This window comes from Plectrocnemia conspersa, unplaced genomic scaffold, assembly GCF_051122295.1.
Source record: "Plectrocnemia conspersa isolate PC_06_02 unplaced genomic scaffold, ASM5112229v1 ptg000014l, whole genome shotgun sequence".
Lineage (NCBI taxonomy): Eukaryota > Metazoa > Arthropoda > Insecta > Trichoptera > Polycentropodidae > Plectrocnemia > Plectrocnemia conspersa.
In genome coordinates, this window is record NW_028277178.1 from 8,832,028 (window position 1) to 8,857,715 (window position 25,688).

At 31.4% G+C, this 25,688-nt stretch overlaps 2 protein-coding genes and 1 non-coding gene across 16 annotated transcripts in view; 1 reads left to right on the forward strand and 2 right to left on the reverse strand.

The window, feature by feature from the left end:
* Window positions 1-2,411, forward strand: part of LOC148226121 (protein ultraspiracle homolog) — a 28,404-nt gene extending 25,993 nt beyond the window's left edge. For all 14 annotated transcript variants that reach the window (XM_088204125.1, XM_088204126.1, XM_088204123.1 and 11 more), the window contains one exon: window positions 26-2,411. In XM_088204125.1, coding sequence (XP_088060251.1) covers window positions 26-282 — 257 coding nt within the window. In that variant the 3' untranslated portion in view covers window positions 283-2,411. The remainder of the gene's footprint in view (window positions 1-25) is intronic.
* On the reverse strand, window positions 2,300-15,576 carry LOC148226122 (uncharacterized protein C05D11.1-like). The gene is made up of 16 exons (XM_088204109.1): window positions 15,424-15,576; window positions 13,446-13,791; window positions 13,120-13,222; window positions 12,920-13,042; window positions 11,328-11,867; window positions 11,114-11,256; window positions 4,771-4,879; window positions 4,537-4,707; window positions 4,239-4,475; window positions 4,005-4,185; window positions 3,700-3,943; window positions 3,306-3,492; window positions 3,097-3,240; window positions 2,875-3,032; window positions 2,642-2,794; window positions 2,300-2,573 (listed from the first exon to the last, which is right to left on the reverse strand). Exons 1-16 carry the CDS (start codon window positions 15,560-15,562, stop codon window positions 2,507-2,509), a joined length of 3,045 nt encoding a protein of 1,014 aa, XP_088060235.1. The 5' UTR covers window positions 15,563-15,576; the 3' UTR covers window positions 2,300-2,506.
* LOC148226123 (U1 spliceosomal RNA) lies at window positions 9,648-9,811 on the reverse strand. Its single transcript, XR_015812413.1, has one exon. It is a non-coding gene; the product is annotated as a U1 spliceosomal RNA (small nuclear RNA).
* Window positions 15,577-25,688: the final 10,112 nt, after the last annotated feature.

Below are 25,688 nucleotides of genomic sequence, written 5' to 3' on the forward strand. Positions count from 1 at the left end.
TCTGATGATTTTTGTAACGTTTCAGATATAAGAGGTATTAAAAATCCGTCGGAAGTAGATTTATTGAGAGCTAAGATTTACGTGTCGTTAGAAGATTATTGTAAAGCGCGCCGAGCCGGCGAAGAAGGTCGGTTTGCGAGCCTCCTACTACGCCTGCCGGCTCTGCGCTCGATATCCCTGAAGTGCTTTGAACATCTGTTCTTCTTCAGGCTGGTCGGCGACATTCAGCTTGAGACTTGCCTATTGGAAGCGCTCCAGCAGCCGATGGAACATAATGTCTAAAAGTGCGATTTGTGCAGTTTAATGTGCAATGTGAAACATCCAGTTATTAGGACTGAATAATTAACGTATTTTATTTCTTGTATATTGTATTTTTTATCATTTTGGGAGGTAATATATTTTTTATTTTGTAATGCTTTTTCAGCAGTTTTATATACATATATATATATTATTATATTAGTTTAAAGAGTTTAGAATTGGACGATTTTTGAATGTTATTACTTTTAGAGCGCTAATTGTTATCAATATATAGTTATTTATTAATTAATTTTGTAAAAATGTATCATAGAATCTCTATTCGTATATAATATAATTCAATTCAGTGTTTTTCGACAGTAATCTTTGCAAATATCAATCACGTTAATATAGTTTGTAAATTGCATTGATCATGTTTTGGTTGATTTTGTTGTTAATATGTTATTAAACATGCAAGATTAAAAATATATACTAAGATAGTCAAAATGTGTCAAGATTGTCCATTAGTATCGATCATTCCTCTTGTGCAGCGTAGTCTATAAACGCTTTACCATTTAATATTTTTTGTTTGTATTGACTATATCAAGATTTCAATTCAAAGCTCATTTAGTACGCCCACATTATATTTGTCTTGCTATTCACTTGACTGGTCATTTTAAAATAATGGTGATGCTTATTGCCATCTCACATAAGACGAATATGAAGATTAATTCAGGGCTGTGGAGTCGTTAAAAAAAAACACGACTCCGACTCCGACTCCGATTCCGATATTTACCAACAACACGACTCCAGTCCGACTCCGACTCCGACTTCGACTCCGACTCAAAAAAGTTTAATTTTATCAGGTATTTTTGGTGTTTTTCTACACGTTTAATATTCATACGCTATACACATTCATTATTACGCAATTAAAAATTCATAAATTTCATAATTTAAAAAATGCTCGGAGTCGCTCATTTTTCACGACTCCGACTCCGACTCCAACTCCGGCCAAAACACCACGACTCCACGACTCCAACTCCGACTCCGACTCCACAGCCCTGGATTAATTTGTGAATTTACGAAATATTTAGGTTTATAAAAACTCGTTTGTAGATCAGTCTTAAAATTTCCACTAAATGATTTTTATCCATAATTATTATTTTTAAATGGTAAAGTGACTTATCGATCAATAAGTTACAATTGTTAATAAAAAAGTAATGGCAATTCAATGTAAATAAGAAAGGGCACAAAAAAGCACTATGCGGATCACCCCTTTCGTTTAAAAAGCCTTAATTTCTTATTTACTTTCATGTCCTAAAATATCTTCACTACCATTGCGTTTTAATTAATTTACTAGATAGGTCTTTCTTACTAACATTTATTTTTCTAAATTAAATTATACATACGAGAGATAAACGGTGTCGGTTAAGCGTATAATTTTACGATTGAAAGTTAAACGTGGTGCGTGAAGATTTAAGCAATAGTATTACTATTTATGTAACTATGTCATCGTCAAAATTGTCCCTAATTATCGTATGTAAGCATTAGAAATGTTGAAATTTTGGAAAACTTGTGATAAAAATGTCTTTTATTATATTATTATAATATATACATAACGTTGAATTTGATTACCAAATGTGTATTTTTTTTAATGTAAAAACGTCGCTTTCGAGTTGACGTGACGCTCTATGGAGGATGGTAGCTTTGTTTCTCGTTTCATCTGTATGTACATAGCTCATCTCACATTCCAGCCTCTGGATTTTTTAAAAATATATATATTATATACACCTCTAGTGGTTCTTCCATCGGTTGTATTATATTATTTTTTAACATTGAATATTTGCATATATGAACAAGACCACGAGCGCGGGGAACAGATTAAAAAGTGACTTAGTGATTTGTTGAAGTGTCCAAAGTTTTAAAGAAAAAAAGAGGATTGTCTTTATATTATTACGTCTATACTATGTATAACATTTATATTAAAAATAATATATATTTTTCATTTTAAATTATTACGTACGTTGGATGAAGTGGTTGTGAAATATATAATGTTTAAAAAATGTTTATTGAAAGCCGAAAACTACCACTCACAATAGTCTTACTTTTATTTTTTTTATTCAAGTTAGGTGTCACACTGTAAACTTATCAAAATACAGAAGATTGGGATTGAGAAAGCAATTGTTTTATTTATGTCAAATGCAATAAAAAAATTTAAATACGTATTTCATTAAATGCACTTATTATTTACGTGAGGTGTTTATCTCTGAGATTAATTTTGTGCTCCAAGATGACTCTCCTCCAACGATTTATACACCTTCAAATTATCATGTCCCAAACTGTAAAATAAAATCATATAAATATAATACTTGTTAAATTTATATTATACGTAACTATCTAAAAATACCTCTTGAACGAATCGTTATTTTCGTTGATCTTCGACGTATTGCAAACTATTGCTAGAGACGTTCGTTTTGAATCAAACAATTGAGGCAACCAATTCTTTGCTGCGTTGAAACAGTCGTCCAATGTTACGTTTGCAACGTGTTTTACAAATGTACTGCAACAAAATGTGTATATTGTTAAATCTAATTCAAGATTTTAAGCTACAATATATATTTATTTCATATAGATACTAACATGTTATAATCTGGATTGACTTGTTTTAAATGGTTCAACAGCGACTGATTGATGATCTTCGATGGAGATTCTTCGCGTTTGACTATATCGAAGATGAGTGAACTCTTAGCCGCCCTGAACAGATTATCATCCCAGTTTTTTGTCAATAGAACCGATCGCTATAAAAATATCATAAATACATAAACAGTTGGCATACTAATGAATGAATTATATAATACTTACAATAACTTCTATAGCTTTTTCGTACGCCTTAAACAGATGAGTCGCTTTGTATAGGGAGAAGTTGATCAGACCCAAAATCGGGTGACAAGAGATGCTGTAGCCGTACGACAGACCTCCGCCACGAATCATTCGCCACATGGGACCCTAAAGTTTAAAATAAAATGTGTTATTTAATTATCGTATAATTTATGTACACATTTTTGACGAACCTCAGTTTGCACAATGTACTGAATGGCGACCAAAAGTGCCGGTAGATCTGGATGATTGAAGGACAAAGGACCGGGAGCATACTGCTGGAGATGGGACGATTCTAGCCCGCCCATTCCGACGATGCAACCCTTACCTTCACGCTCTTCCGGTTCTAGCAGTTGCTTCTGATATTGGAATTTATCCTCGCTGTATAGAAAAAAAATGCTCATTAATCACTCACGAGGTAAAGAGAGACTAAGGGGAAAAGAATAATGCTCGTCTCTTGGAGATAAAAAGGAACCTATATATCCACATAAGTATCTAAAAATGGCTTTTCGTTTGTGTTTCGGATTTATGAAGAATGTTTGTAATTTTCTCTTTTTTTCATATCTATTAGAAAAAATTAATAATTACATTATATCTTCTGTGCATTTGTCTTTAGTCATAAAGATGTTCCAAGGAGTTGTAGTAAACTGATGACGCTCCAGATCGGCGCTAAAGTGCATCCAAATATTCTTCTCGTCAATGAGCTTCTGTCGAATCTGTTCGAACTTATTAAGCACCGTCAACGATTCGTTCTTGTCTTTTTCTAACGTCGCTATGAGATTATTGAGGAATCTCTGCTGTTGGAGAATACTAGTGCAGTATACGTTACTTTCTAAAATACAAAATTATATAAGAATACATATTTCATTTAGATCTTACATGAATTTTCTTACCTTTCTTGGCCACCAGAACTTTGATCAATTGAGAAGCCATATCGTCTCCTTGACGCCTAATCGTCGCGATATCGTTGACCATCTTCTGAGCCACGATGAGCACTCTTTTCTTTTCGAAGTTGGTCTTCTTCAAAATGTGCCACAGAAGATCCACAACCTCTTCGTAGTTATCCGGTTCACACTATAATATTTTTATGTATTCGTCTTCTACGTTATTACTTCACCCAATATTACCTGAGCGGATACGCGGATTACGTTGTGGAACATTCCCGGGAAGAATAAGCCGCTCGCGCTTGTTCCGATCATTAAGTTTAGAGTGTTGGTAAGGCGTTCGATGTCTTCGACCAAGATATTGTATTCCAGCTTGCATTTGTAGCGGTAAAACGACGTTTGAGTGATTACGTTGAGCAAGAGCGGAAGATAGTAACGTTCTTCCATATCCAAAGCGTGCGTTTTTATCAACAAAGATATCTGTACGAACAAAAGTATTATCGAACGGTCTGACTAAGTATCGATAGATTGTAGATCATACATAAACAAACTGCGAATGCAGATGATTAACTCTGGTGTAAAACGGGAGTTCTTCTAGATTGAGATGGGGGCATTTCGGTCCACCGGTGTTCCAAGATTTCATAACAAATCTCTTGAGATCGTCGATATCGTTGACGCCGATGCATTTTACGACATTTGGAGGTGCCTCTTTCTAAAATTTAACATACAAGTTATAATATAGTATAATAAAAATATTATGTTCGAGTTTAATTACATCGTTGAAATCCATGGCCTGCTTAAGTTCTTCGCCTTTTTCCGCGAGTCCGTCCACTCCTAGTGCTTCTTTTTGTAGAGATATCCTCGTAGCTTCAGCTTCAGACATCCTTTTTAAAATATATATTATTTAAGGATGCTTTTAAACGAGCATGACGCAATGCCAGGTGTAAAATGTGTAAAAGTATAAGGTTTAGGATGAAGGGAGGCCTAAAATATAATGGCAAATTTGACTACGTTACGACTATCTCACAATAAACAAACCACAAATATGACACTTCATCCATTTCTGTTGTCTAGATCAACACTAAGACTTTTGGAAAGGATACATTTGTTAGCAGGCTGTATAGAATATAAAAATAATCTTGGGATGAGGGCAAGTAACCACAATTAATAAATCATGAAGAAGGCTTTATTTGCAATTCTTAGAAGATGATATAGATCTAGTGAAACTTCTGATATTATACTTAATCAAGTTGTTGAACAGGAAGGCGACTGTATTTAAAAATTTATATGGCAGATATTGAAGAATTGATTGAAACCCACGAAAAATAATTATCAAACGCAAAATTATTGGAGATATGTTAAGATATTTATATTAGCACAGACAATACAACACCAGTCAAACATCGAAAATTTATAAATTATTATAAGAAGATCCCAATGAAGATAAGATGTAAATTCATAGGAAATGTCAATATCGAATATGAATATTCACAGTACAACTACTATTTGATGCACATTTTTGGATCATGCAATGAATACAAGGACTATGAGAAACAAGTTTCAAATAAAAAATCTTGTATAAACAAAAAAAATTAAACAATGGACGAAAAGTACATGGTTTTCGATATTATCTTAACTCGAAATCAGTGTTATGAGCAACTGCCAAACGATTTTTACTTTCTCTATAGCTTGTCTGTAAATTATGTTCGTGGTGATTTATAAAAATCAGCTGCAGATTATAATATTTTTTGCATGACTAAGATGTAAATATGTACAACCTCGAAAATGAAATTCAAGATTTTAAGTTTGAGGCCTCATCACTAATACAAGACAATAAAACTGCAACTCCGATTAATATTTTACAGGCTCTTCATAACTTTGAACTATTTGAATTGTATCCGAGCAGTAAAATTGCTCTAAAAATATATCTAACTCTTTCCGTTTCTGCTGCTTCCTGTGAGAAATATGGCAGATTAAAATTAATTAATAATTATTAAAGCTCCACTATCAGACAAGAACGATCTTTCTATAATTTCGATTAATTATAATTTTATTTAAAATATTAATTATGATGGTGTAATCCAGTGGTTCTTAACCGGTGCACCGCGAGCTTATTGCAAGTGCACCGCGAGAAAATTGGTAAAAACAAAAAATCCGCAAAATAGTAAATTCTTAATGTTTCAATCAATTTATATTTTATTATAGTCGTGATACCCCAAAATGAATAAATTTATTACCAAACGAAATTGTGAATCAGATCAAAATATTAATGACACTGGGAGTACAAGTGGAAGAAGTAGTGACGATGTTACTAGACATCATACGTCTCATACAAAAGAATATATATCCAGTAAAATCAAAAAAATTAATGGACAGTATTCTGAAGAATATTTACGTTTCAGTTTTACTAGCATCAATGAGGAAGGATATCACATTCCACTATGTGTTGTATGTGGAGAAAAACTGTCCAATAGCGCGATGTATCCTGACAAGTTAAATCGCCACTTCACTACGAAGCACGCCGATCTTGCATCAAAAAGTAAAGATTACTTCAAAAGATTGTTAAGCATGTAAAATAAACAAGCGAAATATTTTGAAAAAACTGTTAAAATTTCCGATAAGGTACAACTGGCGTCATACAAGATTCCTGAATTGATTGCTGTACAATTAAAACCACATACTATAGCAGAGTCTCTTATTTTACCTGCATATTGTGAAATAGGAAAAATTATATTTGGTGATGAAGCAAAGAGGAAATTATGAAAATTCCTCTTTCAAACGATACAATAAAAAAAATAATTAAATATGTCGGATGATACTGAGAAAACCGTTAACGATAAACTTTCCAAGCGATATTTTGTTTTACAAGTCGACGAATCTACTGACATTAGCGGTAAGGCACAAATACTAGGATTCGTTCGTTTCATAAATGAAAACAAAATAGTGAATCAATATCTATGCTGCAAGGAACTTACCGAGCATACGACAGGACAAGATGTTTTTGATCTTATTTATTCATATTTAGAACAATTTAAAATATCATGGGAGTTATGTGTAGGAATTTGTATGGATGGTGCTCCTTCGATGGTAGGCTCATTTAAAGGATTTGTAACCCTTGCAAAGACAAGAAAACCTAATATTATATCTACGCACTGTTTTTTACATAGAGAATCTAAAGTTTCGAAAACATTACCAGCAGCAATAAAACCTGTACTAGATCAAGTTGTAAATATAGTGAATTTCATAAAATCAACACGCATGTTTAAAAAACTTGGTATTTCTATGGAAGCTATGTACGAGTGTTTGCTTTTTCACACTGAAGTCAGGTGGTTATCTAAGGGTAAAGTTTTATGCCGATTCATAGAACTTGAAGAATGAATTGTTAATCTTGATGATTTATTAATATGGATGATTTTATAAAATGTCTTCAGAATAATGATTGGTATGCTAAAGTGGCATATTTAGCAGATATTTTTAATTACTTAAATAACGTTAACACAAGCATTCAAGGAAAAAACTATAAATTTCATGACATCCATTGACAAATTGACAGGATTTCGGAAAAAATAACTCTTTCGAAAAATCGAATAATATAAAAAAAAGTAGATATGTTTCCTTCACTTAACGAAAACATTTCCAAGGGAGTTATTTCCGCAATAATAGAACATTTAACATTATTGGAAAAAAATATTGCACATTATTTTCCATTCTTAAATATAGAAAATTATGACCGGATACGAAATCAGCAAATTAGTCTCATTGTCGACTGATCGTACTCTAAAAATTAAATTTTCCAAAATAACTATGAAGAATTTTTGGATTACTGTCCAAGAGGAATATTCAGTTCTTTACATGAAGGCACTGAAAATTTTGTTACAGTTTTCAACATCATATTTGTGTGAGCTTGGTTTCTCAACAACAACTAATATGAAAACTAAAAAACGAGAAAGACAGAAAAAAATTTAAACGAAGAATTCAGGGTAACTACATAAAATATTCGACCTAATATTTTTGATATCTGCAAAAGCCAACAAGCTCAGGTATCACATTAATTAATTTTTGATTGATCATATAAATTCCATGACGTTAAGCAGGAACGTCATTTTGGGTAAACAAAGGGGGGAAAATGCACCACTTAGATTTGCCATCCAAAGAGCACCTTTAAATATGAATACAAATATTTTTAATAAAACACGTAATTAAAAATTGGTTCTAGGGCAAAATTAACTAACTAAATTTATTTTCAATACTAAACTTTTTTATATAATTTAAAAAAAATATGTAATAAAAATTATGTAATAAAAATTATGTCCACATATTTTTTTCGACCTTTTAATTCTGGTGCACCGCCACTTTTTCCCATGATCAAAAGTGCACCGTGACTTTAAAAAGGTTAAGAACCACTGGTGTTATCAAACCAAATAAGTGCAATATGTATATAATACTGCATACAACAAATATGTATAGACAATTAAAGACATTTTTTTACATCCCTCTACTTTCGAACATTTGCACACATTTTCAGGAACCAATTATGTGCGAAAGTCGAGGGCCGCCTGTAATTGGATGAAAGGACTAACGCATATCATAAAAAGGGATTAAACACGCGTTAAAGGCATTTTTTACCATTGAAGTACAAAAACTGGTTTCTGTGTTTAAGAAAAACACTACGAATTATTTTATTTTTTTCAAGTTAAATATCATAAGTAAAACTATAATTTTGTTACTGGTGTAGTAATTTGCCTAATAATAATGTAACAGATTTTATTCAGAAAAAAATGACGTTTTCAATAATGAAAATAAAGCCATTAAGAGGAGTTCGAGATTGTCGTTTTTTCAGGAAGAAAAATATTGATTTATTGGAAATTTAAATTGATTGTTACATTGAACTCGTGGTTAAAAATTCAGCAATTCTTATTTAACAAATGTTTACCTTATTTTTTTTGTAATAAAACACAACATATTTTTTTGTCTGGAATAATCAGTTTTCGGAAAGTTTCTGTCCGAAAAAATCGCCGAACTGGATTACACTATTGAAAATAAATATTAAATTTTATATACAGTCCTTGACAATTTTTTTTGTCGGGCAAAGAAGATCAAAAAGATTGGACATGCAAAAACTAGCCTAGCATGCAAAAACTTTAATCCCTAAAATGTGATGTTCACAGTGATCAATTTAACGTATTCAATTATTATATATTTGTTGCATTCTTATAAGGGTTTAAAACTATTCGGGTAGACGAAACCAGTTACAGCACAGACTTATAATATATAACTTGAAACCAAGATAGCCTATACATATGTATATCATCAGATGATTGAATCAAGCGATCAAGTTACTTATCAAATCAAGAAAAGAGCAATTCGGCTGCTTGTAAACATGATAATGGCTAAAAGCCAGAAACATGTAATTTATAACTTGTATATAACTAAATTATTTTTGAAATAAACATTTAAAAAAAAGAAAAGAGCGATAGTTGTCAGATTTCATCTAGACTCCCATCCTGACGTCAGCTGTCTGCCCCTCTAAGTAGAATTTATTTATGAAACACCGCATTTTGAAAAACTACCATCTGTCACATCCATGCATTGAATGACTGCCAAGTACCAGAATGTAAATGCATAAAGCTGAAACATTGTGATCGTTAAAAGGTCGGGACAGCGCGTACGCAGTCCCCGGCTACCAAAAATTACGCGCCCGAGTTATCCGCATTAGGGATAATCGCAGAGGTCAGCCCAACCGTAGTGCAATGGAGGAGCCTCACCCTGGGGGAACCGCCTTCATGATCACGGTATCCCCTACGCCAGGTAAGTATGCTTACTGCGGGCAATACTCCAGCTTATAAATGCCGTTGCGTACGTTCCGCTTGCGAGTATCGCAAACAGCTGGCGCCACCTAGTAGATGAAATTGGTAGCTTTAAATTTATTAAAAATAAATATATTTATTTAATTGAATAAACAACCAAAATTATTAAATATAAATTCCATAAAATTAAAAAAGTTATGTAGTTGTATACAATTAAATACACAAACATTTTTTTTTAATTATTTACAGGCGTCTAAATATTTCACTATATATACACTTACCATATGTCTCTGTTCTTTCTTTCTGCAAAGTCGCACCCCTTAGGTTTAGAAACTATACATCTACTCATAAATTACCAATAGGTTAAGAAACTCTTTAATATTCTACTCATAAATTACTATTTTTAAAAAACTTTTAAGATTAATAGATTGCGCAATTAAAACATTTTTGTAGATTTTACATAAAAATGAAAAGTTAATATGGTGGTCCGCCAACGTCCTATATGACTTAATTACATTTTTGATTGATTGTAATGAACTCACGAAAAAAATATTTTTTGTACCAAAAGAACTACATATGCTTATTTGTAAAAATCAGTTTTAAATAAATGAAATAATACTATAAATCATAAAGATTATCATTAACACATTACCGATGGAAAGCCAAGTAATTGGCTTTAGCTGGACTGATGCAGTCGACAGAAAAATAAACCAAAATTTATTTGTGAATTGCATTTGATCCATTGACTTCTGGTGAAAGATAAGGAGGATTGGAAATAAATTATCATCATAATTATCGATTTAAAGCAATGGATGACAATGTTTCACTTTATTTGTCTTTGCAGTTATTTAACCAAAGACTATTCTATTCAAAAGAAGGTCTGCATAATCTTGTTTAAAACTTGACAAAAGCATACATAGAATTTTCGAATGAAAATATCATTATAGAAATTGGAAGATTGTAGCGTTCGTTACAGGCTGCAAAAATTACCCTAGAACAGGCAGATAAATGCAAATGTTTATAGTGAAATGGGGTTTTATTGAGCCACTGCCAAACGTCTCCTTGTGCTGAGTTTTTTTTACTATTAGTGTATTAGTTACAGCTTGCGATTGAATATTCTCGAAGTTAAAACTGATCAAGAACTATTTGAAGTCAACGATGAGTAAGAGCCTGTCTTGTGATAACTATATTTAACATATAATAGTGTATTCTTATAAAATTTAAATAAGATTTTTTAAATTTCTCAGAAAATGGAATTATTATTTCATGTTTATCGATATTTATTTTCAAGAGAAGAAAATAATAACATACTCAACCATGAGATCACAACTCGGCTCTCCTATAATGGCTATAAAGTCCTTCAAGAAATACTTCTTGAAGAGAGCCTCCCACCAAGTGCAGCTCTCATTTTCCAGATTCTTCAAAATCTTTCGCTTGTTCAAACGCTCTCCAAACTATAACAAAAAAACAATATTAACATTCCAAAACCTACAATTAAAACACAGCAGGTGATAAAATTCAATACCTGGTTTTCATTGGTCGAGTACAACATATCTGAGAGACACATGAAAGTGAGCGTATCGTGCGGCTTGTTCTCCATGTGACCCAAAAACTCTCTTATAGTCTTTTGAATCAGACTGCGCAATCTTCCCGTTTCTAAGGCGTTAGGTTTAGTCGATAGAGTCGTGATCACCTGCCGGAACGCTGGTAGAGCATCGTCCAATTTTGCAGTGGGAACGTTTTCTAGCGTTATCATCAGCATAGAGACGGAATTCTCTATGATGCCCGATGTTATGTCGCTAGCATAAGGGTTTTCTATTTCGACCAAAGCTTTTTGAAACGGAGCTATTGGAGTGTCGCAAAGCAATCTGAGAAGGATGCTACAGGCTGTGATTTCGTATAGTCCGTTTGTGTCCAAGATCTGTGGACCTCTCCATCCGATCATGATCAGGCCGCAGTCTTCGGAGTCATTGGGATATTTATGTTTGATGATCTTCGTTTCTTCTAACGGCGGCACAGTCGATTGCCAAGGACGGATAAATGGAGGCGGTGGGTTTGTTTTGTTCTGTAAAAAAATAATTCATATATGTACATACTGTTTTATAAAAATATGCTTATTATATAAAATATTTAGGTTAAGTATGAGCATTTTTTTTACTACCCATGTGTGTTAACTATTTGTTAATAAGGTATTTTTAAACAAGTTTAATATATTTTTTAAGTGAATGGAATGAATTATTTAAGTAAACAGACAAATACCATAGAAATAATATTGATGAAACCACCAATTTTATAGGAGAGGAATTGAATAATTACCTAATCTGAGAAGGATAGTGAAAAATATATTGCGGAATATTATTACATTACAAAAAACTTTTAAATTATGAAAAAATCTTAAATCACCATTATATTATCTTGTAAATTGGTAGCAGTTACATATAGATAAAAGAGTGACCAACAGCTGGTTGTACAATGAGGGAAATCATTTGGGGGGCAGGTGAGGCCTCTATGAAGCACCATGAATTTTAATGAAATCGAAATATTAAAAAAACGATCACTAACTGGACAATTTTTGCCCCCTCCCCCTGGAAAAAGCTGAAATGACGTCCCTGAGTATGATAGTAAAGCAGTATCTTAAAATGTCCACATCATTTACAACATGCACTAAAGTAAAGCAGTGCTCTGTAAGTAATGAAGAGATGAAACCAATTAAAGCGTAGTGATGTATGCCTGTCGCTCCAGCAAATGTACAAGTTGACTAAAAAGTTCCGATTCGGTGTAAGTTCTGTAGCAGAATATTCTCGACAGTCAGGCACATCAAGTAGTGAGACTGCTATCATGGCAAAAATTAAAAAAAAAACAGTATGCAGGGTCAGCCTAAATATAATAAAATCAATAATAATGTACAATCCAATCATTATCGGCTTTAAAATCTATGTTTGCTAAATGAGTAGCCATAGCAGCACTAATGTCCAATTTTTAATGAACTATTTATAAAATGTATTAAAAAAATCAACAATACAAAATCCATTAAAGTTATATTGGATATATAGTTATAAAAATATGACAAATCATATAAAACAATAAGCCATTGTAATATTTTATATTTAAACAAACCTTTTCCATGATGATATCATCTACCGATTTTAATGCCTCTAAAATTTCCTGCTCGTTAATTTGACCGGCTACAATAATGGTTATGTTCTCGGGTCTATAAAACATACTGTGAAACTTCTTTATCTACAATCGCAAAGAAGTCACAATTAATATAACATTTTAAATTTCAAAAACAGGTCTTTTTATATTATGATAAAAACCTTTTCGTTGGTTGTCGATACGCGAAGATTTTCCATTATACCACCAGTCTCGCAAGCATATCCAGTTTTTTTGTAAATTTCTTGAGATAGTTTACGTAAGCACCTGAAATTAAAATTGTATAATTTTATATGCAACAAAAATATTATGCTCTTATTTTTGAACCCTTTTTCTTTAACAAAATATTATAAAATCACATTTATATGATTGTTTTTGATAGAATATACTGCAAAATATAAACATATTTAGTTCATTTAAAGCTATAACAAAAAACTAGCAAAATTAAGTTTTATACATCACACAAATGACAAAATTAACTAAGAAATACCTCGATTCTGCCCCATTCTCTCGGCCCTGCATCTCAGAGTATACGACTCCACCATCTTCGCCTTCTCCGCTGATGTGATGCACTTCAGTGACGAAACCCTGCTGCGTCAAAAGCGGGTACAATATGTGATTCATGTAGATCGGAAGAAGAACCAGCGTTCCTTTGGCACCAGCGGTACTCAAAGTGTAAACAGTGTTATCTATATCGGTCCACGCATTGGTCCCTGAAGCATAGCACCGATTTGCAAATATATCTAACAGCCCTTTGTAAGGGTATAGTTCAGATCCAAGAAAGATGAGATGCTCTAGTGTGTGCGGAAGGCCGTCATCATCTTCGGCTTCGGTTGCTGTGAAAGGTAAATTTATAATTACAGTTGAGCAATGTAAGGCGCATAAAAAGTGATTGATTCCCGTCTATGATTTAATACAGAATTGAGATTTTATTAAATACGGATATTATATATTTAATTCAAATCTTGTGTTAATTTTGGGACATCTTTAGTTGCCTCGACATGAGATAATAACAGTGAAATTTTAAGTGTTAACTACATTGTGTTTTAAATTTGGATTTTAATACAAATTAATTTTTACACTAAACCCATTGTTTTGCATGATGTTTAAAGGTAAATAGAAAATTTTGACAATAACTGTCATTTTTTTATTAAATTAAAAATGGACAAATAGTCATATTATCTTATTCTGTCTATCTTCAGAGGAATACCCAGAATGATGATGAATAATGGCCAGAATTTTGGAACCCGGTCCTGAGTCTATATCAAGATTATCACCATGGAGCTTATTTAGATGAGAAGCTTGTTGAACTGATGCATAAATTTGACATTGGAATGAATTTTTTTTATCTCGCAATCCTAGACAATGTAGCAATATAGGTAATGCAATGCTATTAGTTGTGTGGCACATTTTCGTTCAACGAAATATTATAAAAAAATGCTGCCAATTCTAAATGCATTGATTAATTCCAACACTTCCTATCTACGTTCATAAAAATTGGATTTAAAAAGCATAACAATAAACGTCAGAAATTTTAGTAGACTTAGTTCAAACATCTTAATATGAGTACAACTTTAAAAATATACTATTGGTCAAATTCAAACTGCAGTTGTGTGGAATATGCAGTCTTGGCTGATTGCGGTAAAACTAATGCACGCGTTTGTGAATTCCGAAGTTTAGCATAAGTTATATTCAATGTTTTATGCTGTAGTGTGATCTGCAGGTCTTGTTTGCTCCTGAACTATGAGCAAGATCACTCGATCACATTATTGAATGAGATAAAAATGAAACAGCCTTCGAGTGTTATTAGTCGGTAAATGATATTGATCATTAAATGTAATATATACATACATAAGATTATTTTGCACTTGCAACATACTTAAAAAAAAAAATTTTGAAGAAAATGAAACAATATTCCAGAATATTTTTTATGACGTATAAGTTGATGTTTAAGAAAAATATGTATCAAATACACTTTAAACACGCAATAGATTTATGTCTTTTAGATAACTCACTTCCTACCACAAACATAGATATGATATTGACAAAATAATAATAGAAAAGTGGTTACCAAAATTTTACAAAAAAATATTTATAAAACATATACGACCTATTTGTTTGTGTAAACCACATTTCACATCCTTATGATTTTTTATTACTATATAAGTAATAATAATTAACGTAAGCAATTATCTAAAACTAACCAGTGAACCTCGTTTATTATAAATAAATAATTAAAACGTATTAAAGTAGAATTAATAAAACGCTTCAAGTAAAATGTCACAAAATTCTAGGTTAACAACTATTGTGCAAATCATCTCAATGACATTAAAAAACAATTATCTCGAGAAGCTATGTTTTAAAAAACAACTTATCTCTCTATATAAGCATAGTTTTGATTAACAATCCAAAAGTATTTTAGTATAGTGTGTAAATTATTCAGCAAATCGTTATAGATAATTCGATACCTAAAGCGATGTATGTGTTGACAATAGGTCCTTCTACGTCAACATGGAGTAATTTGAGTCCAGTGGAAGACTTGAGCTTGCGAACTCTCGCATAGGCTCCTTCCACATTGCAATCAGACACAACCGACCAGTTTGACATCTTCACCGCTACTCAACCGGCAAACCACTTGACAGACAGGAGTACCAATCTGACGCAGCCGTAGTAGTGGTGAAAAAATTGTAATATGCTTTTTAATATTGGCCATAAAGCTTTAATATTTGACCCTATATCAAATACTGTAGTGTAATATTGTTAATTAAATAAGATTGACCAAGGGAAACATATGCAGAAACAGCAACTCTTATCAACTCATTAACAGCAATTACGGATAGGGTTAATTAAAAAGAGAGAGAGGGGGGGGGGTAAAAAGTTTCAATTAAGCATGTAATTTTTTTTAATATTTATTTGATAATAACCATAAACCTTAAAAATAAATATGTGTGAAGATGTCATTCTATCAAAGTTTGTCAGGTCTCAATAGAGCAAATGAGCTGATGGTAGTATAAAGCTCAATACCAAGGTAAATGTCTTTAGCGTTTTATGTTGCAAAAATATGAAAGTACGGAACAAAAAACAGGATGGAAATAATATAGGAAAGGCAACAGCAGACTAGGTTTAAGATTTGTATCCTACCCAGAACGTAAATTTTTGTATTTTATGGAGTTGAAAATATAATTGGAAGTACAAGAGAAATGCACGTGTCTAATGATTTTAAATTAATAAACATTTGATTAAATAATTATTAAAATCATGTTCATGCAATATTTCTACCTTTGTTTCAGGGGCAGGTAATATTTTCCCGAGGCTTCGCAACACCTCTAGCCGGCCCTAGGCTCACCGACCGCATCGTTTATTGTGTTGACTAACTGAAGGAGCTCTCTCCTCTTGGAAAAGTAAAAACATACAGTTATTCATTTTTCAGTATCTTGGTTAAATAGCTAAAGTTGTATATACAATGCCTTCCACTGTCTTACATCAATGTTCAAGTTCTTAATAAAATCAGTCAGCGTATTTGATTTATTTCTCGTAATATCAAATGGTTATCTCAAGCCATCTCACCAGACAATGCTAATTTATTCTAAATATTCCTCGCATTTCAATCAAAATGTCCGTGTTATAAATTTTAAAGGTGACCAGATTTTATAAATATCAAAAGAGGACATTAAAATAAGAAAAGTAATCTCGGAAATTTTTGTTCATTTAAAGATGCTGCGGAGGCTAAAAAAGTCAGCTCGAACATTTTTGTTCGAGGAAAACAAAGAAGGACAAAAGGAGGACAAACAATTTGAAGAGGACAATCCTTCTCAAATGAGAACATCTGGTCATCTTAATATTTTGCTACTGGTAACAGGACGCAACAAGCGCCCACACTGTCGCTAATTTCATATGCCCGCGCGCTTCACGGCGCGAATGACGTCTGGACGGCGGCTTCTGTCACGTACAGCCGGCATATTTGCGCGCGATCGAAAAAAGTGCCAAATAATCGTAATTTTTAAATTGTTTGTATTCAAAAAAACTAAATGTATGTTTATTAATTATAAAAATGTGTTAGATAATAGTACCAAAATAGTAATAAATAACTCTAGTATAGAAATAGTGGATAATATAAAATATTTAGTAGTAATTGTTGATACAAAATTAAATTTTAAAGAACATTGTAATTACATATTAAAAAAAATTAGTAGAAAAATAGGTTTATTATCTAGATTAAGAAATATATTAAGTATAAATACAAAAAAAATAATTTACAATAGTATAATATTGCCCCATTTTAATTATTGTGCAACACTATTAAACATGTTAAATAAATTAGATAAACAAATGTTGCAAAAATTACAAAATAGGGCAATGAGAGTAATTTTAAATAAAAATAGATTAACTAATTGTAAAAGTATGATTGATAGATTAGAATGGTTGAATGTTCAAGAAATATTGAGTATGAATGTTTTAGTATTTATATATAAGTTAGAAAATAATATATTACCAAAATATTTTAATAAGTATTTAATAAGAAATAAAGATGTACATAAATATAATACTAGAAATAGAGAAAATTTAAAGAAAATTAAGTATAAGAAAACGAGTACGGCTAGGGGAATTATGTACGGAGGTTTTGATTTATATAATAGTCTTCCAAGAGAAATCCGAAACAGCAAAAATATAACGGGTTTCATAAATGGAATAAAAAAACACCTTCGTACATATAGAAATAAATTATAATATTAAGACTTTATTATTGTATTTTTTCATTTTTTCTTTCTGTTATGTATTTTTTATATATTTTTATATATGTTTACTAAAATTGTTAGATGTAAAGATTAGCTATTAAGCTAAATAAATTAATAAAATAAATAATAAATAAATAATTCAAATTACGCTACTGATAATTATAAAAGTTTGTGTGGGCACTCATTAATACAAGATCAATGAAAACTTTTCGGTCGTAAATATTCAATTTACGCAAAATCTTTGTCGGCTTTTGCAAAATGCCATAAGACATAAAAATGATACTTCAGAATAACAACACCACATGTGTGACTATCCTAGAATTTGTCGCCATCGATTCTAAATAAGAATTCGTTATGGTGTGTCATTTATATAAACCGATCTAGGAAATACAAAAGGATATTTGAAACGATTTTTTAACAAAATCAAGTACCACTAATTCTTTTTTAATTATTTTGTTTTTATTTTTTAATAATGAAAAACATAATATAATAACGATATCTGTTAGAAGAATATACTATAAAAAATATAATTAATCACTTTTGGTGCCCTAAAATATTCAAAGATGTCAGTAAGAGTCTGTTGAAGATCGAGTTTCATAAAAGCATGTTATCATGCGTCACACGGAAGGATAGCAGCGTTCGACATACGTGTTAACCATAGGACGCCTACGCGCATACTGAAATTGAACCGAGTCACTCGTTCTATCTCAGTTTGCAAAACACCATATCATTATCTCTCTCACTCTCGTCACTTAACACGCGAGAGAGTGAAAGGGAAAGTATCTCACCGCTCGCACTCGAAAGAGCAGCTCCGACTTCGGTCCGTTTGACTCGGAAAAATGCCGACAATATTCGGAAGCGCTCGAAGCTGGCCAAGTCGACTGAATTACCCCCACTTTGCCTCCCGTTCTCGGTAACCTCGGACAACTTCCGAAAGATTTTAGAGCAGACAGAACCGAACTCGACCGAAGTAACCCCGAAGTAGTAAGCCAACCTTAGCCAACTTCCAGAGAGTGTAGTGCAGGCATAAGACCACTCAAAGAAGAATTTAAATTTAAATTAAATTAAATATTAAATTTTACACATAAACTAATAGAGATGAATGCAAAACACATTTATAGTTCTATTAAATATGTAGGTTCACGCTTTTTTAAATATGTAGTTTCACGCTCCCACAAAAGCGCGCCATCATAATCACGCAGCGTGCGCGATTATGTCACGCAGCAATATGCGCGCTGACATATTTGCGCGGTGTCATTTTGACGAATTAAACAATATAAACGCTGCTAAATAACCTGCCAAGTTTTGAAGTCATTTTATGAATACATTACAATTTAATTAGTTGTTAATTACTGTTAAATAATAATCCAATGTAAAACATTGTTGATACAAAAAAAGAAAAAAGAAAAATTCTTAAAAATGAATTTATGTTTGTTATGATTTTCATTTTCTTTCCTCTTACAACATCATAATGCCACACCAGTGGACTGTCATTACAAGACAGCATCACAAAAATGTCCAGTTGTACATTTTTCAGAAGAGAAAAAATGTTATTAGTAAAAGTATTTATTATATATTTAGTGCATATTTTATTACACTGTTTCTTAAAACATTGTTTTTATTGTCGAAGCAATCGTTTATTTATATGAATGATTATACTTCATTAGCATAATGTTTAGTTATTGATCAAAAGTATCTATGAATACGGCTTTGTTGTTAACAATATAAAACGATGAGCTCATCTATGTATAACTCAACTAGCAGTTAGTAACTACGTAGTTATAATAATACGTGCTGTAATTAAAGTTAAATAAAACCTATCGTAAAAAGCATTTCATGATTGAATAACAATTATATTTTGTATTACTATGGGAAACTACAACAGAAAAAAAATGCATTGATACAATAATAATATAACAGGGCAAGTTGCGAAAATAGATAATTTACATATTTATGTATGTCATATATTTTTTAAAATTATTGAACTTTTAGTGTTGAAGCAATGTGGCGCAAGAGCTCATAATGCGGGGGAGCCTGGGGCCAAACGCAAATGCATATTCACAATTTATATACTAATATATATTTTTTACTATTATTAAGTATATACAGGTTGATCCAATTCGAGTTTTCTATTTTAGCAACACTGCAATTCAGACAGCTGTCAATAATCACGCGTGTTGTAAGTGTCAAATGTTAGTTTGCAACAACACATTTACGAAATGGAGCGCTTAATCAGCGCTAAACGTGTTAAAATTTTACATTTCCACCTCTTTGGATATGCTAATAATCAAAACTGTTTGGTGCGCACTTGAAACTTGAAAAACTCTGGAGTTAAGTTGATGGACCACAATGAAATTGACAACTTTATTATTTTTTTTTTAAATCTGTTGACATATTTTTAAATGCTAATGATTCGCTGTGTGTGCAGCAACGAATTGAGGTGCGACACTTTTAATAAAAGCAATAAATTTATATATTTTTCCTAACATTGCTTGAGTTCTGTCATTCCAGCACATTTTGACTACTCAATTTCATTTTTTGTTATAAAATTATTCAAACTATTAAATATGGTCTCAACTGTAGTTAATGCGAAGTGAATTACAAAATAACAAATCCTGTATTTTATATTTAAATTTATATCTAATAAATGCTAACAATTATTAAAGACGTCGGTACTTCCATCCAATTGTGGTGAGTAATATTGACTTTTGAGCACTCTTGAAATTAACTGCTATTTTTTTATGTATGCCATATCTTCACTCATATTTTCGTTCGATAATGAAATCAAACTTTTGTTGCTTTACCCCCCAACATCATATTCGTTATTACTTTTGTAGAAGGTAAAATTAGTTGCTCATAGTAGGGATAATTCATATGATGCTTTTACTGCTTTTTTATTGATAACAAGTTGCGGTCTTTTACATCAGATTTTGACTTGAAGTTCTCGTTTAACTATTTCAAAAAATCGACAGACTTACTAATGTGTTCACTGTGTTTTGTTTTCAAATAGCGTCGGAGATTAGCAGGTAACGTATTTTTAATTGATTCAATTAATTGAATAACATTTGAGACATAGAAGACACAGTTCTTTCCACATATGTATTACAGATATAAGAGAATCCATATTAGAAATACTCATCACAAAATTTTCTAATTTTATGGTTCTTGATGAATTTCAAGGTTGATGCTCCATCATCTGTTACTCTCAACATTTTGTTTAGTTGTTTTTTTTTTTTTTTTTTTATTAATGTCAAAATTGTTTCGCTATGTGAACCTCAGCTTAAGAACCGCTGATGTAGACGATTTATTTAACTATGTGTAAATTTTACTTTTTAACATAATATAACGAAAATCAAACTGAAACACATAAAAACAGCACGCGAAGATGCATTTAGTATTCAAGATAAAGATTGTTTCAAATTTACATTTTAATGAACATATTATATTACTAAAAATGTAATCATAAATTGTTGCAACAAAATTATTACAACAACAAATTCTACGACTGCATTAGAAGCTATAGAAATAGTCAGAAATAATTAAAAAATATATAGAAATATATGTTTCGGAAAATGTTGAAACAACTTATATGGCGTTGAGGTGAATATCAGATTAACGTGTGAAGACAAGCGAAAAAAATTGTAAAAGGTATTTCTTATGAATTGTTTGATTAGAGTTTGAGCACTAATGAATAAATTTACCGTATAAATGTAAATAAAGGGTTATCCAACTTTTTAAATTAAAAAAAAAAAAAAAAAATATAATAAAATTTATGGATTTTTTTTAATAATCGCACATTTGATCTATTTCATTAATTATGAAAAATAATATCGATTAAGTAGCCACATCTGAACCTTTTGTAGTAGCATCGTCTTGTTGAAAACACACATGTCTTCCACATCAATATTTTCGATTTCGTGCCAAAAATAATCGGTTATATTGCGCTTATAGCGCTCACTATTGACTGTTACAGATTGACCTTCGTCGTTTTCAAAAGAGTAAGGCCCGATGACGCCCCATGACTACAATGCGTACCAAACAGTCATCTTTGGGTATTTAATTGTCTCATGAGAATCACATGAAGATTTTTATCACCTCATATGCGGCAATTTTGCTGGAAATATGTCTCACCAGAGAAGAATATTTTCTTTGAAAAATCAACAATTAACTTCCTGCTGCTTTAATACTCAATCTGCGTAAATTATTCGCTGAACATGGTCTCTGAGCTTCAGTTTTTGTGTTATCTGAATTTTATACGGGTGTCCAGATGCAAAATGCGTCAAGGAGAGCCACAATAAAAGCCCAAAAGCTGCGAATACCGATGAATTGATAATTCCGGATCTAAGGCCACACATTCACTTAAAACAGCAATCTTATCAACCTAACGAGCGCCTGTTTGACAGCTGTTTGATTTACAGTGCTGCCAACATGGAAAACTCGAATCAGATCACACTGTAATAATTTATAACAAATTCTTTACCGAATACTCGTATTATACTGAAGTACTTTTGCTGTGAATTTTAATGTTTTTCGTTTTACTTTTTTAAATTGATATTTTACGCAACAACAACTTAACAATATATATATTGTAATTTTATTTCTGAATACCAAATTCAGCTTTACAATAAAAACTTTATTTGTGCTTAAAAGGTAATAATCAATGATGCACTTACATGCTTTCATGCTTAGATGAGTCTTGCAAAATATTAAGTAAAGGGGCAATAATATTATCCGGCAATCGCAATAGAGTGGTAATTATAATTTCATTTGCGACAACATGCTTATGCATTTTTAGTATTTACTGGTAATAAAAAATAAATCCAGTTGCAGCCTTTTAAATGGAAATTTTAGATCAAACCCTGCAAATAAGCTTTTGGAAGCGGTATGTGGTAAGACGCAATTAAACCTTTTTATGTAACTAAAATATTTTAATCAATTTAAAATGAGATATATGTAGATATATAAAATTAAAAATAGATATACATACATATATAAATAAAAAAAGTCGCAGCATCTCATGGCGGCCCTTTAAAGGGGGCCTATTTCCGTGGGCAACTTTGTAAGATACAGTCTCTGCGGGGCCTCTCTCTGGAGGGTGTCTTATGTGGAGTCTTTTGTAAAGCCAACCGACTATGACTAATCTGCATATATAACAAAAAATACCTTTTTAGATGTTGAAATTCGCATAGGCTTATTTTAAATCAATCGCATAGTTTTATTTACAAAAAGCTGAGAGCACCATTATTTAATTTTAAGGGTTGTTGAAAAGAATGACAGCATCCATCATTAAGGAAAACGAATTAAATATCATTTATTCATTTTCCTTAATGTTTATGTTTTTACAATGATGTACCCGTGGATAAATATGTCATAAACTTATATCCACAAATGCGCAAAATACACTAGAAACCAATCAAACAGCATTGAGACGTTTATTTAACAAGTAATAAAACATATATTTAATTAGCTATTACGATACTTAAAAAGATAAATCAAATGGGCACATTTTAATAACTTTTTTTGTAAACGTTTATTTAAAAAATATACATAAGTACAAAAGTATACAGACATATTAAATGCACAATACTGGTACATAACCATTTCTATTGTTTACAATTGTTGAAGTTACATAATAAAAGAAAAATCCGTAATTATAGTTAAATTTTGGGTAAAAAAACATAAAACCTTTTACAAATTTAAAAAAAGAAGAAAGAAAAGTATACATGCATAAACATATACATATATGTACATATGTATATACATATACACATATACATAATTATATAATTATAAACTTGTGCCATTACAATAGGTTTAACTATTTTAAAGCAATATGTGCTCAAGTATTTTATGTTTGTATATGAATTAAGGTTTCATTTTGTCGTAATAAGCGATTCTTGAGATTAGTAGATTTGCATGGTCTCGCGAGATACTTTTATAGTATTTTTCAGGTTGATAACAACAATGTTCTTTAATACTAGGAATGAAAATATGTAATACACTACATATATTATTTTTATTTTGGATAACTTTAAGTTTATCCACAATGAACAAGAGGTCAGATTAACTGTTTATAGAATTTTATTTCTTATAGTTAAAGCGCTTTTCTATAAAATATAGATTTTAGAGCCGCAGTTGTCGCCAAGCCCTTTTGACCGAAGTTCAGTTATATGTTTGTTTAATTAAGGTCTGGAGTCCAAGTGTATACTAGATATTTAATGCTTGCTCTCCTTTCAATGTTATGCCCTTGTTCACTCTTAATGGGTGCAGGCAAGTGTTGTCTACGTTTTGTAAATATTATTGCTTCTGTCTTGATTGATTTTAATTCTCCATTTTATAAAATATTTTTTTAAGTTTTTCAGAATTTTTTGTAGTTTGACTGCAATAGGTTTAATAGACCATGGGAACTAGTTAAAATTGCAGTGTCGTCAGCGTACATTGATAGTTGAGTATTTTTTAAGACTGGACTATCACTATTATATATGTAAAATGAAGAGAAACTTGAGTATATATACTTCCCAGAGGTGCACCAGTTGGGCTTTTACGCGATATCGAAAATGTAACATTTTTCGAAACAATATAGCTTTGATGCTTCAAGCATGACTGTAAAATGTGAATTATAAGGAAGAGTTCCGTATTTTAAAAGTTTATACATTAATCCGTCATGCCATACTGTATCAAAGGCCTTTTCTATATCTTACAATAAAAGACCAGATTTTTTTTCATATTAAAATCAGTGGATATGTCAGTCTGTTTCGAATGATGTTTGCAGAAGCCAAATTGTTCATAAATGAGTTTTCTATTAAGAGATTCCCTTAATCGAAATAATATGATTTTTTCAAATAATTTGCTAAACGACGGAAGTTAATTGATCTGCATCACCAATTTTTTTATCAGTTTTTTAATTTTTTTCGGTTAACCGTGTAGCGAGAAATTTTAAGATATCAAAAATAACCGTGCAATATATGGTTTTGTAAATGTGTCTTTAAATTTGTAAATCCCATAAATTATAGAAAACACACATTATTTAATTTGTAAAAAATAAAAAATACATAAAAACACTTTTTAATTTAATGAAATGGTGATATGCACTCAATTAGAAAACCCAAATTTTTACAAAAATATAACAGTGAAGACAAATGTCTAACAAATGAAAATTATATTTTTACTTAATTGGAAACACTACCTTTTCCGAGTAGCGTTGCAGATTTTACAAAGTCTCAGGTGCAACAACGTTGTGCTTTCAGTGTGTGTTTAAGATGGCTATGGATTTATGACTTTGTATATTAGCAAATACAACCATTACTTACTTGGGCTTTAGCTCCAGTAAGCTGTGCGGATTGAGGCTAGACCCGATCTCCTACCTGAGTTGTCGCGAGCGATCTTTAACATGACTAATATATTTAATGAGTCGGAACTGTCGCACATTTACATCGCCAACTCTTTTCGATTTATGACATTGCGCAATAAACAGATAAAATGCTGTCGTGAATATAAATTCATTTGTTGTCACTGATGAATTTATTTAAAAAAAGATAAATGAAAATCGTTTAATTACGATGAACTTTATAAACACGATGTGTCAAAAATTGTTATTATTGAAACGACTACCAAAATGCTTTAAATATATTTTCAAGCATTTGTATCTATATTCTGCACCCAGGTATGTGGGTATAATATAATCATAAGTAATGTTTTCTTATTACCTTGCTGTTGCTCCGAAATTATTCTCAAGGAATTTTATTTCGCATGTCTAAAAAGATTGTTTTGAAGCTTCTTTAGTTGACCTGCCATAATCTAGTTTTTGGCAAAACCTGTTTCTAACAGTTTTGTTTGCAAATTTGTCGCTTAGAATATTTTTTACAAAGTCAAGTGAGATCGTGCGACTTTTTGGGAATGGGTCATAAGAGACAATTAATATTATCTCATGGTGGGCGAGGGACACTGAAGGAGGAGCCCCCACCTGTGAGGCGAGAGAAGAACTCATTAGAGTTCAT